Source organism: Pecten maximus, chromosome 15, assembly GCF_902652985.1.
Source record: "Pecten maximus chromosome 15, xPecMax1.1, whole genome shotgun sequence".
NCBI lineage: Eukaryota > Metazoa > Mollusca > Bivalvia > Pectinida > Pectinidae > Pecten > Pecten maximus.
This window is the reverse complement of record NC_047029.1, coordinates 29,539,088-29,556,127: the sequence shown is the minus strand read 5'-3', so window position 1 is coordinate 29,556,127 and position 17,040 is coordinate 29,539,088. Positions and strand designations below refer to the sequence as shown.

Below are 17,040 nucleotides of genomic sequence, written 5' to 3'. Positions count from 1 at the left end.
TGACCTTATGAATGTTGAAAATAGATTTTACTCCTTATATTCATATCACAACTATTTTTCATTTTGTCTGTTAAAGGGACTAAATGGTTAGATTTCAATAATTTCTACATGCATTTGATTTCCGGAAAGCGTTGTGATACTTGAAATTAGATTGTTTACAAAATTATGACACTTTTTGTGAAATATTGGCAATGTTTACATCGGAGAGAGCCGAGTGCGTCACATGATTTCGGTATCCTCGCTTTCACCCGACGAAAATGGAATCGAGATAAGTGTAAACATTTGTCACGTGGATGTAGAACATGTGATTACTTTGCAATCGGATGGCTTATACGGTCTCTAGGAATACCAATCGTTATTCACTATTGTTGATTGAGAGCTCAAACAGATAAAAGTACGTAATAACCCTCAGAAGTAGCATGTGAAATTTTGACATTCGGCAATGGGGCCTCCAAAGGGGACTTCGTTTCGTTTTTTGTGAACTACGAAAATATTATTATTATTCATCTTTGAAGTGTTCATTCAATTCAATATCGTCCCAAAGTAAGAAATCGAAGTGTAAACTCAAATTGGAATTGCTATTTTGTATGACCGTAAGTGCTTCGACGACGTAACAGTTATACAATATATGTCTCTGTTGTAACATACAAAAAAAAAAAGGCCGATCACTAACGTGTTAGGCCTACCAAAATGTGAATTCGATTTAAATCTGATTAATGGAGATCGACATTGTAAATTGATTGCACTGTGTGCAATACACAAACTGTAGGTCTAGATATAAGAAAAAGTAATTTAGTTTTACCAGGAAAATTTTAATTTATTCGACTGTTTGAATTCCATCGGCCTTTCAGATTGACATCCTAATTAAAAATCGGAACCTTCATTGAGTTAGTAGTTTTTGCACTTAACTTTGCTTCTGTTTAATGATTGTAGTTAAAATGTTGTTGAAAGTCTTGTACGTTATTTGATGAATTATATAATTAAATATGTATGTTAACAAATGGATAACAATGATACATGGTAAAAGATGGATAGGAGTACTGTTGATTATCTCATTTATATCAATAATATATTATCTCATTTATATCAATTTATCATCGATATAAATGAGATATTTAATTCACAAAACTGATGTCCATACTGTTTTAATAATTCAATGATTAGCTGACAGTCTCAATGACAGTCATGGATTGAGGAATTGGACTATTCTCAAGTTTACCTACATGTACAATTATGTTCATTTATATGTTACATGTTCTTGTATTTCAGTCAACCTCAATAGCATCTTGATTGGCAAGTCAGCAGAGCATGCAGTCTAACTATATATGGGTAGAGGTCAAGGTCAAGAAAATATAGAAAACGTGAAAATTTAAGCATTTTATTCATAATCACCTTGTCTGTTTGCCCATACACATAAGCTGAATTATCTTATTTCAAGGAAGTTGTTTTAACACCTGTGCAGTGAAAAAGTTTGATATGAAACCAAAATAAATTATTGAATTCATGGAAAACTTTTGTTTTATTTACAATATTTCATATGCATCAGTTTTCAACGATACTGGCTTATGTAAAACAAGAGGCCCATTGGCCTTAATGGTCACCTGAGTTTTGAAATATTCAATTTAATTGACCCTTTTTAGCCTCGCCCATCAGCCCAGAAGGTCAGTCAGGGCCAACATGTGCATGCCACCAGGCTGTCATCACATGCTGATAATATTAATGAAGTTGGAATGAATTTCAATAGAAATCAAAACAAATGCTGATCTCCCTATATAAATTATGATGATGATGATGATGGGGATGAGTATGTTGATGATGACGATTAGTATGATGATGATTAGTATTACGATGATGATTTTAATGTTTAAGTAGGATGATGAGACTATGATGATGAAAAATATAAGTAATGATGACATTGAAGATGATATTAAGACTATATATGTTGATAACAAACCAGTCATACTGGAATCGATGTGCGTTTGTGTGTGTGACTTTTATGTATTTATGTATTGATAATGTCTTAAAAATAAAATAAATATAAAAAAAATATCTGGGAGCTGAGATCTTTTAAATTTTAGTCAATTTGACCCTGCCCCTCAGGTCCCTATGTAATCCACAGTTTTGGTTGACCTTTTGACCATGAAAGCTTACTGACAAATTGTTTAAAGACAAACAACGCAAGACGACGGACAAAAGTCAGTTAGAATAGGTCACTTCATACTTTCATCTCAGGTGACCTAATAAAGATGCAACCCTAATTTATCAGAATATCAACAGAACAGTGACTTATGATGTTGATAATACACAAAACAGTAAATGCACAGTACAATTTGTCTCACAAATAGTTTTGATATAGAAAACACTGAGAAAAGTCAAACATGCAAATAAAGAATTTACCACATTGTATTTATTGTATTTATTGTCTTGCTCAGATGTAAGCATTGACTAGTGACTTAACATCAATGACAGTTGTTGGCATCAGTGATAATTGAGTGTTGACATCAATGACTATTGAGTATTATGGAGTGTTGACATACATGACTATTGAGTATTTGTGAGTGTTGACATAAATGACTATTGAGTATTAGTTGGTGTTGACATATGTTACTATCGAGTACTAGTGAGTGTTGTCATCCGTGACTATTGAGTACTAGTGAGTGTTGACATTAAAGACTGTATGACAATTGAGTATTAGTGAGTATTGACATAAATGACTATTGAGTATTAGTGAGTGTTGTCATCCATGACTATTGAGTACTAGTGCGTGTTGACATTAAAGGCTATTGAGCACTAGTGGGTGTTGACATCAATGAATTTTGAGAGTTTATGAATTACTTGTGAGTGTTAACATGAATATTTCAATAGTGCACACATGTACAGCTATGAATAATCATTTTTGACTATAGCATTTAAATTTCAGACCAGACAATGTTGTTGGTCTCTTGAGATTATATAAATTTTGAAATTAAGGCTGCACTGATTATCATATGACATTTATGGAATGGATAACAGCTAAGCTATTATAGTAACATTATACCAATAAACTAATATAAAGGCCCAGAGGGCCTGCATCGCTAACCTGGATAATTCAGTAATGATGGCAAAATACTCAAATTTAAGTTACATTTCAAACATTTTTCTACTTTTGAACTACCTCTCCCAACAATGGTTCAAACTACAAGTGGACTAGATGTAATTCTTGAAAAAAAAATGAGTTTAATCTTTTTTTTTGCTATACTGGGTAATTCTCTTATTGTGCCCCGAAAGGTGCCACTCAGATGATGATGACACTTCATTTATGCAACATATAACATTGCCACATAATTCTCCTGACCAAATTTCATCAAATCCATTTAATTGTTCAGGACTAGTAGAATTTTTAAAAGAGTTTCCATTCTGACCAGTGCACTAAAAAAAAGTTAATAATAAGACCATTACAAAGGGCAATAACTCTGCAAACTACTGTCCAATAATTTCTATTTTTGAAGTTGTCCGAGATCTTATCGATATATGGCTGCGTATAAAGTTTTATCATTTGGTATATTCTGATATTTACTCAAGTTATTCAAATATTGTGTTCACAATGTTGACAAACGAATGCCGGACGCCTCAGTATGGCATACTCACCTTGGTCCTTCGGACCAGGTCAGCTACTAAACGTAAGGACAGATATTCAAAAGTAATAGTCTCTGGAACGTGATTAGTCTCAAAATTTCAATTACTCCAATTCATCTTAATTGGGATTTCTTCTCCTAAACCATTTGGGCAGTAGATGGTGGAGGAACATGGGCTAGGAGTTTGAATCTTCTGGGATCTATTTAATGCAAGGGTTTTGGTTTAGATATTCCAGTTCTATCCGTTATTCTGTTGGCCACTATCAGATTGATGAGTCCCTGGATGTGTTGGTATGTCCTTTCCACCTTGTACGGCACTATTGTCCTCCGAGAACTTTTGTGTTATAAATCCTGTGATATCTATAAGAAGAAAAAAAGATATTTTCTTACACAAAATCAATGTAATTTCCAGTTACACAAACCAACAAAATGTGCAAAATTGGCAATATCATAATCATGCCTTATATTGAAACATAGCAGTCATTTTTTATCATGCAAAGATGGCTCTTCAGGATATTTTGTCTGATTTTTCATCAAATAATTTGCCTGTCAACATTTTCTCAACACACATTCAAGGCCTCTACACACAATCAAGGCTTCTGCTGGGTCTTAAATAAGTATACCAGTATCAATAGTTGAAAAATGTAAATTCAAGACAACATATATTGTGTTTCGCTATTGTTTTCAGGCCTAATACCATCTTAAGGCATGATATTGTATATGTGACATCATAATGTGGTATCGAAGACGTCAAATAAATGAAGCACATAAAGATGGGAAATAACTTTACTAATTATGGTGTTATTACATTAATTTGGTGAAACAATCAGTATCAATATATAATGCAAAAAAAAAAAAAAAATTTTACTAAATTCACAAAATTGATACTCCAGAAGTTTTTTCAATTCCCAATATTGCACAATATCTTACCAAATACACTAGGAATTCAGCAATTTTCAACGAGTGTTAACAGTAGAGGATGTATACATGTTTAACAGGAGAGGAGAAAATGTAACGTAAGCGGCCAGACCGGGGTTCCAACCCGGACCTCCGAACACCAGTCGGATGCTCTACCAATTGAGCTACCTGGTCACTGATGATCGACCCAGTCCAGTCCCGCTACACATGCATGCAGCTCATGCATGAATTATAGTGGTCAAAACTGATTGATTCACTTTTTCAGATTCAAAATATTAATTACAAAAAATCTCTTATTGACACGTAGCTGCTAAACAAAAACAATATTTCAAATCCATTCATTTTAAAGAGGCTTACCCGCAGACGGACCGATAAACGGCACATCTCCGATCACTAAATAAACTTCAGTACATGTTTCTATGTGACAAAATTAGAGGCTTTCCAACCTTATTTCTTGAAAACAATTACAGAATATGTATTTAAAAGACGTTTTAAAACTCAACCTGAGAGGGAAATGTATGAAATATAACGGCAAATCTTCTTTGTAAATCGCCGCTGCCTTTGAAGTTATCACTGTGCGGCACTGTGCATGTGCTTGTTTCTTTGATATGTCAATCAAATTAGACTCCACTTTATAGCGGGGACTTATTGCGGGTTGCGATTAAATAAATAATATTTAAAAAATGAGGTTTTAATATCACTTTTCAGCGTTTTATAAGGAAAATAAAATGAAAAACTCAACAATTCCAACAATCTGTCATGTGTAAAAAATCTTTTTCTATTAGCCAATTTTTCTGATCTCTCTGCGGGCAAGCCTCTTTAATTAGAAAAAAAAAATGTTATCGAAAATTGATCGGTTGGTGGTATCTGATTACAAACCAATATAGGAATTGGTTATGTTTTTAAACTGATTACAAGATGTCATATACTACATAGACCAGAACATGTAATCAAACTTGACGCCTATATACGTACATATATCTATATCAATATGCAAATCAACGTAATAACAGTTTACAGTGATACATGACTTGTGTTGTATAATTATGAGAATTTTGAATGTTAAATAAGCATCGACAGAAACTATTCCACGACTTTCTAATTGTACGACTCAATAAATAAATAATGTTCTTCCTTCGCATCCAAATGCTAATGATTTATATAAATATTTGCTAATTAATGGCCTCTAGGATTACGTAGTAATTAATTTACTATGAAACATACCTAAGAGCGACTAGTAATTGTGTCGTCCGTAGTGGCTGGATGGCTTCAGTTTCTTTATGACCAGACGCTCTACATGTAGATCTCAGGCTTGCTTTCAAAACTGTACAACGGAATATTAATAACACAATGTAAACTCAATGTGTAATATACAGGCAGCATAAAGTCATCAAGTTTACTTTCTGGTATAATACGATTAATTTGACAAAATGTCAAAATCCCCTCTTGGGCGCCCCCTTCGATTTGTATGCCCATTTCTGAATTGTGGAGGCCAATACCAAGCGATTCATGCCGTGTTAACACTACGTGACCTTTCTTAAGCTTAATCTCGATATCAGTTGTTACCATTTATGATAATTATGTACCAACAAGTACTATCAAGTCATCATCTGGGCGTACACGACAGTTGATCTACGAAACATCGAAGTCCAGTGCTGTCAACTAACCTGTTCAAGGCATTAGCTTGGCCAAAGGAGGGTCTGTTTTAATCCCTTCGGTCTTATTTAACTGATGCCATCTGCTTGCTCTGTCTCTAAGATACGTGTTCGTCTTTGTGAAGTTAAAATCACGTTCTCGATTCTTCGTTTCTTCGTGCTCTCGGTTAAAACTGATTCAGAACCCTTCCACTTAGATCGGGTGTTCGCCATCTTTGTTATGATGTTTCCAATTTCCCGCATCGCGCATGCGCATAGGTACGCATAGGTATTTGTTTACACACATCGAAAAATAATAATATGAAATAGCTACTAGGTTGATCATATTTATTTTATTTTTTTTTCATTAAATTTTAACAAATTGTTATGGACACTTTTGAAATGTATAATTAACATAAAGTACATAACTTTTTACATCATTTTAAATCGTATACCCTTTTTTATATATTATTTAAGTGGAAATCTAGCCATTTAGTCCCTTTAAAGCATTGTATAATAATTATAATAAAACATATTTTTCTTGTTTTTACATTGGAGTGACACCGCAAAGTGAACAACCGTTTTCGCGGAAAAGTGTTATAACACAGTTTTTGGCACGATCTTATATGTAGTAACCATCATAGCAGCCACGAAGCAAAATGTAGTTCCATGTATTCTGTGAAATTTTCGGATTAATTTTTATGTTTTGAACAATGAGAAGACCATAACAATACTCGATTTATATAAAAAATTCCATAAATCGCGTTTATTTAACAGAATACGAGAAGAAGAAGACATTTGACGGCAGATTCATTATTTGAATCTCCTATAATATTTTAAAAGAAAAATATCATTTGAACATAAAAAAACTTCATCCAAAATCCGATGCTGGCATCGGCTTCGTTGTCTGAATAACGCATCCACTGCTAACTTTAGCCCGCTCTTTCCAAAGGTAATTTTGTAATCAAAGGGCGATAACTGTTAAACAAATCAAATCATAGAGCACACTCGTGTTTATGTATGGCACAGTCACAACCCGGATGTTTAAGAATGGATACACAGGACCGAAACCTGAACGCATAGAGTCTGATACAAGAAAAAGGATGTCTTACGCGACTAGTGTGTTTGAAGCTAATAAGAAGGTATGTTAATCTTTAAATGATTGTCAGTGACAAGGATCATCGTTATAAACATTGTACCCTTCGTTATAGATCTGAAAAGTACATGGACATGTAACAGTTAATATCAACCTATACATATTTCGTAAAAAGTTTCCCCTTGATAATAATTATGTATTCATACCCATTTTGAAATAACATTCATATTCATAATCAAAAGTATTTTTTTCATGTTAGCTGACTCACCTAAAATAATTACTCCTCTGTGATCTATATAGTAAACGAAAGTAGATTTTTCGGTATTGATTTCATACTGTTGAAAGTGTGTTTAAATAATGTTTAATAATGTCAAATATGTATCTTCTCTATAATTGTTATCTGTGGGTTATTATTGATATTATTCCATGAACTAATGATACTTATGCTATATATATGCAAACTGAAAGTAATTCATCGTATATACATTTTTGTACCTACACAGGAGAATGTACATAGCACATTTCCCACTGGGACGTTGATAAGATATTGCGATCAATATCCCAGGGAAGTACTTGACCTCTGGATTTAAATGCTCATATGTTTGTGATAACACTATCCAACATTTAAATAACTAAAAAACGTGTGTCATATATCATGTCACTTATGTCAGTTTTAATACATTTGCAGTCATGTTAAAAAGTGACATTAAAGGGGAAAACATATCTTATTATTTCAATTCACCTGTAAACGTTTTCATATTACAGGACATTTTTTCTGAATACTCCAGCTCCTTATTCCCTGAAAATGGCTCGGCGAGAAGGGGAGCATTTGGTCGTTGCGGCCATAGACTTCGGTACCACGTATTCTGGTTATGCGTACTCTTTCAGGGATGATTTCATCAAAGATCCATTGAAAATTTACACAAACCAGCAGTGGAGAGATAAAGAATCAAATTTTGCTTCATACAAAGGTACGCCTTAAAACACTGAGAATGAGACTATATATCAAACGTGGCAATATTGCAAATTATATGATTTGCAAAGTTCGTGTTATGTATCTTAAAATCTTGTGATTTCTTTTCCCCCCCTGTCAATGATATAGATGTTACTATATTTTGCAGTTAATGTTCAATATCTTGTAATTGATATTTGAAATCTTCTAATTTATATATTCCTTATCATGTTTTATATTCAATATATATAGCATCTTTATTTAATGAAAGGAGTCTTAAGAATTTGAATTTATATTTCGTATATATGTAGCTCCAACATCGATCTTGTTCGACAAGGTTGGAAAATTCAGATCATTTGGGTTTGCGGCTGAATCAGATTACAATGATCTAGTGGAAGATGAAAAGGAAGATGGTTGGCGATTCTTTAGAAGATTCAAGATGAGTCTTTATCGAGAAATGAAAACTGAAGAGTCTGAGGTACACAATACTGATCCTAATGTTATATATATGCAAACTGAAAGTAATTCCTCGTATATAACCAAGATATCACACGTGTAACCTGTACATATTTTGTACCTATACATGAGAATGTACATATATTCTAAAAATCGTGAAATCGTTTTGAGTCCCGTTCGTGTGTGTTTTCATGTTTGTCTAGCACTGGGTGCCACTGAACTTTATAGATGTTTCCCCTGGTAAAGATTTTAGGAACACGGCTGCACTTGTCATAAAATGATCACATACATATCAAAATGGCGAACAATGCCACATTTTTCGAAATTTCAATGAATATGCATTTTAATTTAGATAATATAATGAATAATACTTAGTAATATTGCTATAGAATGCTGGTTAGGTCTCCTGATAAGATGTTGTCCATGTCCTTAAATACCCGTAGCAATATCTTAGGTTATTGTAGTACGTTACTGCTTTGTTCGCGTTTACCTACGCTAAAACATCTTTAACTGATATTCTATTAGGCACACACATCTATCTTTTATTGTATGACTTTGAAACCAATTGGTGTAAAAGATTAAAGAAAAATAATAAATGTTGCTCCGACAGCCAGTAAAAGACTTTACCAGACAAATGAAATAATCTGAACGGATATTTTCACAATGAATATTATTTGCATAGTATGCCCCGTATCATTATTTACTATTCAGTCGACGACAAATCCAGTTGGAAAGAATTAAAGATAGATATGGCTGTAGCACTGGGGCGAATTAAACGTTACGGGGGAATAACATATTGCATTGATATTTTCACAACGAATGTAATTTTATTATCATTAATTCCCGTTTTCTTTATTTATATTTCAGTTTGCACGTCCTGTCAGACGATTGGGTCGGGGTCTGAAACTCAAAGACGCACAGGGTCGGAGTATGTCTGCCATGGATATTTTTAGTGCTGCCATTCGTTTTCTTAAAGACCATTTCATGTCGGTTTTATCTAATGCTGTGTCTGGCATAACTCCTAACGACGTCCATTGGATTTTGACCGTTCCAGCAATTTGGTCAGATGCAGCGAAACAATTCATGCGAGAAGCCGCAAAACAGGTTTGGCATTTTATGCGAAAATATTTATTATGGTTAGATGTATCCATACTGCATTTTGCTAATTACTGACGAGGTCTTTAAGATTCCCATCAATGGCAAATGCAAGCAAATGCATTGTCTGTGCTGGAAAACCGCTTGTTGTACAGAATTATATTATTAAACGTTTTCATCTTCAAATCTGTGTGCAAATATACGACAAATGATGCTGTTTTCCACCCAAAAAGTATTTTGCAAAGTATTCGTCATTCTGATACAACCTGTTTATGAGAACGAATTTTCAATAACGGATAACTTCTGAGTAGGTGGTGATAATGCGCCATATAACGATTCAATCAAAATGACATATAATATCAAATCCATATATGATCACATTTGCACTAAACACACACAAAAAAAAGTGTTACCAAATGAATCTATATCCTCTACACTCGTCATCCAGAACACATTAATGGTCCAATTTATTGCGATAATTAATACTAGATTCCAATATATAGCATGAAGTATTTCATACAGCTCAGATGATTCTAAAGAAAAGCATTGTTCTCCGTTACATATACTAACATTAGTGATATTTGAATATCATGCCATACCTTTATTTGCCATCCATTTTAACTTTAAGCTAATTTCCCCTAGAATCTTAATTATCTGATAGATACTCTGTTAGAGGCAATGTATCGTCTCTGTCAATAACACATGTTATCTAATTAATTAATTAATTTCTATTATTTTAGGCAGACATTGATAACAATCAGTTGACACTGGCATTAGAACCGGAAGCTGCTGCTATCTACTGTAAGGAAATAACGGTGAAGGCAACAAAAGAGGGAGGGAGTTCCAGAGGCTTATCCGCTTTTACTCCCGGAGAGCAGTTCCTTCTTCTGGATATTGGAGGTAAAACCTAGTTTATCTAAAGATTTCACAAACGTACACAAATGAAATGTGAAAAATCACAAGACCGACAACAAAATACTGATATTGACAATACCGAATAGCAAAGCAATAAATATATAAAATATGCAGATACCCTGGAAAATGAATTATGATAATGTTTCACGGGTAGGCGACAACAACATCAATTCTCAATATAATGAATTTAGAACCCATCCAATGATATGATCTTAAAATGTGAACCAAGAAAGAAACCAGAAAAGCGCGAGGTATATGAAAAAAAACATCAAATATGTTGACTTTCATGTCATTTACCCATGATGACGATCCAGAAACATGAGAATAGCCTATATCAACCTAAGTGGTAATTTCGACAGCAGTATACCTGTATCACGTATTGAAATATCAAAAATGAAAAATTATGCATGCAGACAGGTTGCAGCGCCTTCAACGATGCTTAGATTCACAAATCTTTTACTTTATATGGGTTGTCGGGGTGCTATGTTTCTCGGCAAAATATTAATCGATTAGAGTGATCTTGTGTAGCGTAATGGCGTGTTAAAAGTATAATGTCATATTTTGTTCTATAGGCGGTACAGTGGACATTACATGTCATCAGGTCATGGATGACAGTACTCTGAAGGAAATACATCCACCCACAGGTGGGCCATGGGGCGGAACCGTTGTGGACGAAGCATACTTCAGCTTCTTACAGGATTTAGTTGGGCAGGAGGCCTGGAAAGACTTCACTGATAACAATCATGCTGAAATACTCGAACATGAAAGAATGTTTGAAATTAAAAAAAGAAATGTCAATCAGGATGATTGTACTATTATAAGAGTAGGGTGCAAGTCTTCTTGCAGAGCTACAAGACTGTGCGTAAATGCACTCTAGGAAAGACGCTTTCCGGAATGAAATCTAAATATTCTTCTTCAGTTGAGGTTAGAAAGGAAAAACTAAAATTCAAAACAGTCAGATGATTGAGTTGTTTCAAGGCCCAATGAATGACATTGTTGAGCATGTCGAGCGTCTTTTTATGAAGAAATCAATGGTTCGTGTTTCGACAATCTTACTGGTTGGAGGGTTTTCCGATTCAGATCTCATAATGGAAAAAATAGAGTCATCTTTCCCAAGAAAGAATGTTATCCGTCCTGTTGAGGCCAATATGGCGGTGCTGAAGGGTGCAGTGATGTTTGGACATTCACCCGAGGCCATCTGTGAGCGGGCGAGCCCAAGGACTTACGGGATATGTGTCAGTATACCGTATAACGAAAACGAACATTCTCGGTCAACTTACTTTATTAATGAAGGACGTGAAATGGTCAGCGACATTTTCAAAATAATGGTGAAGGTTGGTCAGTCTGTAATAATGGGAAAGACGACAGTGGAACACGAATGTCGCCCAGCACATGCCAAAGATACTGTATCAACTGTGGAAGTCTACGAATCCACGTCAATTTGTCCAAAATATACTTATGAACAAACTTGTCACAGGTTAGGGGAATTACATGTGCAAATGCCTGATACAAAGCGAGGGAAAAATCGACACATTATTGTGGCATTGCACTTCGGATTCACAGAACTGAAAGTCACAGCCACTGAAAAGGGCACTAATAACAAAGTGGAAGCCAGTTTTGATTGTCTGAAATAAGGATAATCACATTGTTACAGCTGTTGTCAATTTTATGTTTTAATTTCATGACAACTATATGTATTAATAACGCAGTCTTTTAAAATGTGTGTGTGGATATCATTACATCGCTTGTTTTGTTTCTTGTCTTGAAGTATATAGCGTATTGTTGTTAATCTTCCAGAATGTAGGAAACAATCAGAATCATAGAGCTTTTGTGCATTTAAGAGGCTTTTGACAAATTTTGAAGCTTCGTAAAGTTGGTAAAGACAACAAAGCATATCCATATTTGTAATGGTTTGTCCTTATCAGGAAGTTTGCTGAATTCATGAAAGGAAGAAAAACACAATATATAAGCGTGATTAAAGTTGTGCATAAATTTACAATACAAAAGCATAAACCAATTAATAGTTAATAAATTCATAATCAGATATGAATTAAAAATCAGAAAAAAATATGTTTATTTCAAACTGCAAACCTTGTCATAAAAAAATATTTACCCGAAGTCATCGTTAACTTGCATAATGTAATATATCAAGTTACATTAACTGCATCAATTGTTATCTAGATTAAATGATATAAAAATGTAACTAATTTCATTTACTATCGGTACCATACAACAATATCTAGGTTACGATGGCTATGATTTGAAATAACAATGACATGTGGTCATCATTCCTTTTTTTGATAACAGCTGGTCTGTATTGATGGAACCGCGGTGGTCGAGTGGTTAAGGTGTCCCAACACTTTATCACTAGCCCTCCACCTCTGGGTTTCGAAACGTACGTTGGGCAGTTGCCAGGTACTGGCCGTAGGCCGCTGGTTTTTCTTTCCTCCACATCCAAAACCTGGCACGTCCTTAAATGACCCTTTCTGTTAATAGGACGTTTAACAAAAACAAACCAAACCAAAACAAGTATTGATGATACTGATTAATGGAAAATTATATATGTATATGAGTCAATTAACCGTTGTTATGGCAATGTGTGAAGTCAGTACATCATTGGAAAGGTCAATCGGACAGCATCCGGTTTTACGACAAACGCTTGAGATACTGTAATATGTGCATCAATCAAAGGCAAACAATTTAAAAGTTTGAAAGATTTATTGAAAAGTCCACTTGCATAATTGAAAGAATAGTTAAAATCTTTAAAGATTATAAATCATTACAATTGTTAAAGTTACATGACCAAAATATATTGAAGGTCTTACTTTACTGTTTTATGCTACACGTTTACATACAACATATAATTAGAAGTATATTTATTATAAATTGTTGATGGTGTTATAGTAATTCTATGATGTTGAAATAATAGTATTAACCCGTAATGGCTGGTAAAATTATGTTATTATGATATTATTATATACAAAATAATTACCTGTGTTGATTGACTACTGGGCATTACTTGCCAGTGGACTTTATGTGGTCATGATTCATAAGGTATATACGTATACAAGTAGTATGAAATAACTAATTTAAAAGTTATGACATAATATATTTAAGTATTGTATTTATTGTGTAACACCAAAATAACACTAGTACTCTTAGTATCTGTTGTTTTTGAATCACAGTGTAAGTATATGGTATATGTTAATGCCCACCAGCTCATAGTATCTTCTAAATATATAAAATTAGTTTCAATAACAATTATATAATTACACGCATGCAATGTCTGTGAATGTATAATGTGTGTTTGTGTGTATGAGAAAGTATGTGTTCTAATTGTCTAGTTTTGATTTTTTGTTTTTTGTTTTCATTTTCCCCCATTCATTTACAATATCTATAAATTTTCATTTATTATATACTGGAAGCTAGGGAGAGAGCTTATATAGGCTATGCCTGTTGCTTAATCCCCATTGATTTATCAATAAAATATGTTTGAAACAAAAAAAAAACTGTTTTATGGTAAGGATAAATCGGGATTTGTTATCCAATGACAGGCGTCATAGTAGGAGGCGCTAAAGGAGCGGGTGGATCGCAATATGCCTGGGGACTCGGAAACATGCATCGACAGGATCGGTTACCATCAGATAGGTATCCAGTAATTATCTTGTTCCCCAAATAACAATTTGGTCCTGTAGAGGAAGAATTTGTCTGTGTCAAATGCAATAATTGATTTATTTCAAAAGTTATAAAACATCCCTTAGATTTATTTCAATATTTTACAAATCATAATCTGATAAATAACTAGTCTACACAATATTTCCAATTTGCTGGATATATCTACACTACATCTCATGTTAGATGTACTTTATTAATATGTGTTTTGCAGATATTGTATATCAGCATTTAGAATTATATTTTGGCAGATCAGTGAGGTAAAGATTTTTTTATGATAAATTAATTATTAGGATCCTCTTTGGCTGAAACTGTATCAATTTTTCACATATAGTGGTATAATTTGATTAACAATCTAACTTCTAGTATTCGAATACCTGACTGAAAGAAATGTTTTTGGTATAAAAACCTGTCCTTACCATTAGGACAATAAGCACAGCCGCAACCTGGAGTGACTGGGTCAACACAAGGAAGATATTGTGAAGGACAGCCAGCATACGCACATATAACTTGCCCATAATTACAGTTGCACGATGCATATGCTGGGCAGGCCTCATTGCCATAAAAATGATCGCCATTATTGTACTCCCTTCCTTTCCACAAACATTTCGGTTCTGAAAAATACAAATGACCTCCATTGGTGGAGTAAGTAAGAAATAAAAACAAATGCATATAGGCCAAATCAAAAATAGATTGTGGGTTTTCCCCGTTTGGGATTTAATAGGAAGGTGAATGCATCGGGGCCTACTGATTGGATATTAAGGTGAGAGATGTCTCCAAAGTTTTAATATGTGGGTTGGGCAATACATGTAGATGTAAAATATATAGAAAAAAAGTTTTTTTTTTGCTAGCCAGTTTTTGTCAGGGGGAGTTAAGTAAGTGTGTATTTTGTTGTAAATTTAGATGAATTTTTGGTGCTGAATTCAATACAAGATGGTGGCCCCCATATAAAAAAAGTTCAAATTGATAGAATTTTTTATCATTCTATTTAGAGGTTTCCGAGATGACATACTTCAAAATTATGGCTACTGGCCATGGACAAGTGTTGAAAACTCCATTTAAGCAGTAAAGTGAGAAACGTTAACATTACCGTCTATGGGAAATCATTTGGTTCCGTGGTCCCTATAATAACAACGGTATGGTACAAAATTATTATTATCTCCGCAGTTGGTTCAATTCGTCCAAAAAAATTAACATGTATTAATAATACCAGTTGTGGCCGGTATCTTTTAGGGGGAATTGTACCAGCTGCTGAGAAAGACATTTGCTAAATAGCGGTGCATCACATCTTTTTAAATTGCGTTATTACTCATTAAACAATTATATGCTATTTATTGATATTCGTCTGTACACCACCTAAGATGTTCACAAATTGATAAGAATAGGTCATCGAAGAATGAATTATCGACCGAAGGGATCCTTACCTCAAACATAGCGATAGTGTTCGTTGTTTATCTTCTAAATGATGTAACTGTTTCATGTTCACGGACTGCCTCTAGAATTCGACAAGTTACTTGTCTGTACTGTCGTTATTGATACATGACCTATTACTGAGTATATATTTAAGTACATGTAATACGTATTGTGCGAACTTCTGTTTGTTAAGATATATTACCTTTATTGGACCATACCGGTGTTGTTACTTAATAGACCCTATATATATAAAACTTGTACCTTGGTGACAATATGGACAGCCGCAGGGTAGAGTGACTGGGTCATCACACGGGAGGTTTTCGGCAGGACAGTCAGCATACACACAGGAAACTTGGCCCGATCGACATTCGCACGATGCGTGTGTTGGACAGGACTTATTGCGGGGGAAGCGATCGCCATGATGATACTCCGTTCCGTGCCACCAACATGTCGGTGCTGGACTTGTCGTCAAAGTGGAATTGTCAATGCGGTTAAGAGTATGTGCGGATGTTATGCTTAAAACTGTAACTCCCAAGACCAGCGTAACGATGTACATTTTAAGACTTTAACCGACTGACTATTTGTTCTTGTCAGCCTTTAGTTTAGATTAATGTTATAATAGATAAACACATGTTTTCTTTCCCACGGACCATTTCCACGTTTCTTTCTAAATTGTTCCTATGAAATGAATCAAATATCGTTATTTTAGATATGGGTTCTGTGTATCTTCTGATTTGAGTATTTTTCGGCAATGCAGTAATGGAAATGCCCTTATGAATGGCTTAAATGCGGTTTGCTCCATATAAAAACTGAAACAAGAGGCAGAATTTAAAAATATCTTAGTTTAAACTGTGTTTTATGTGTCAATTTCCATTAAACAATATACATATAAATGATACATTTTCAGAATTTTTTAATTAATGTCTTGCGTTTTATCCTATATATTGTTGATTGCCAGACTAAACCATTTTTGCTTGATTAACAAATCTTCTATATCAGGATAAGTGTAACACAACAACACCATGTGCTTTGCAGTAGTTTATTATTTCACGTTGTCGCCCATGACCATTGTTTTCTCCCCCCCCCTTACCCCTGCATGTCCTCTCTTCTCCCTCTCCCCTTTCGTGTCCTCTCTTCTCCCTCTCCCCTGTATGTCCTCTCCTCTCCCCTTCGTGTTCTCTCCCCCTCAGTCCTACATATACCCTCTTCTTCCCCTCCCCTTCGTGTTCTCTCTTCTCCCTCACCCCTGTATGTCCTCTCCTCTCCCCTGTATGT

The 17,040-nt window shown here is 34.4% G+C and overlaps 1 protein-coding gene, 1 long non-coding RNA gene, 1 other non-coding gene and 1 pseudogene across 3 annotated transcripts; 1 reads left to right on the top strand and 3 right to left on the bottom strand.

Annotated features, from left to right (window-relative positions):
- Positions 1-1,362: 1,362 nt before the first annotated feature.
- LOC117343939 lies at positions 1,363-6,545 on the bottom strand. Its single transcript, XR_004536103.1, has 3 exons — positions 6,200-6,545; positions 5,757-5,856; positions 1,363-3,974 (listed from the first exon to the last, which is right to left on the bottom strand). It is a non-coding gene; the product is annotated as an uncharacterized LOC117343939 (long non-coding RNA).
- Trnat-ggu lies at positions 4,636-4,706 on the bottom strand. The gene has a single exon. It is a non-coding gene; the product is annotated as a tRNA-Thr (tRNA).
- Positions 6,546-7,116: 571 nt separating the features above from the next.
- On the top strand, positions 7,117-14,091 carry LOC117343910 (annotated as a pseudogene).
- On the bottom strand, positions 14,033-16,598 carry LOC117343911. The gene is made up of 3 exons (XM_033906468.1): positions 16,027-16,598; positions 14,772-14,966; positions 14,033-14,369 (listed from the first exon to the last, which is right to left on the bottom strand). The coding sequence occupies exons 1-3, from the start codon at positions 16,183-16,185 to the stop codon at positions 14,340-14,342; spliced, it is 384 nt and encodes a 127-aa protein (XP_033762359.1). The 5' UTR covers positions 16,186-16,598; the 3' UTR covers positions 14,033-14,339.
- Positions 16,599-17,040: the final 442 nt, after the last annotated feature.

Bases quoted from the DNA above. Each gene is read 5' to 3' on its own strand.
- LOC117343911 (XM_033906468.1), bottom strand. From the start codon at position 16,185: ATGGCGATCGCTTCCCCCGCAATAAGTCCTGTCCAACACACGCATCGT. The intron at 14,967-16,026 runs GTACAAGTTTTA...TGTATTTTTCAG, and splicing joins CTGTCCATATTGTCACCAAG to AACCGAAATGTTTGTGGAAA. The intron at 14,370-14,771 runs GTAAGGACAGGT...CTTCCTCTACAG, and splicing joins CTGTGCTTATTGTCCTAATG to GACCAAATTGTTATTTGGGG.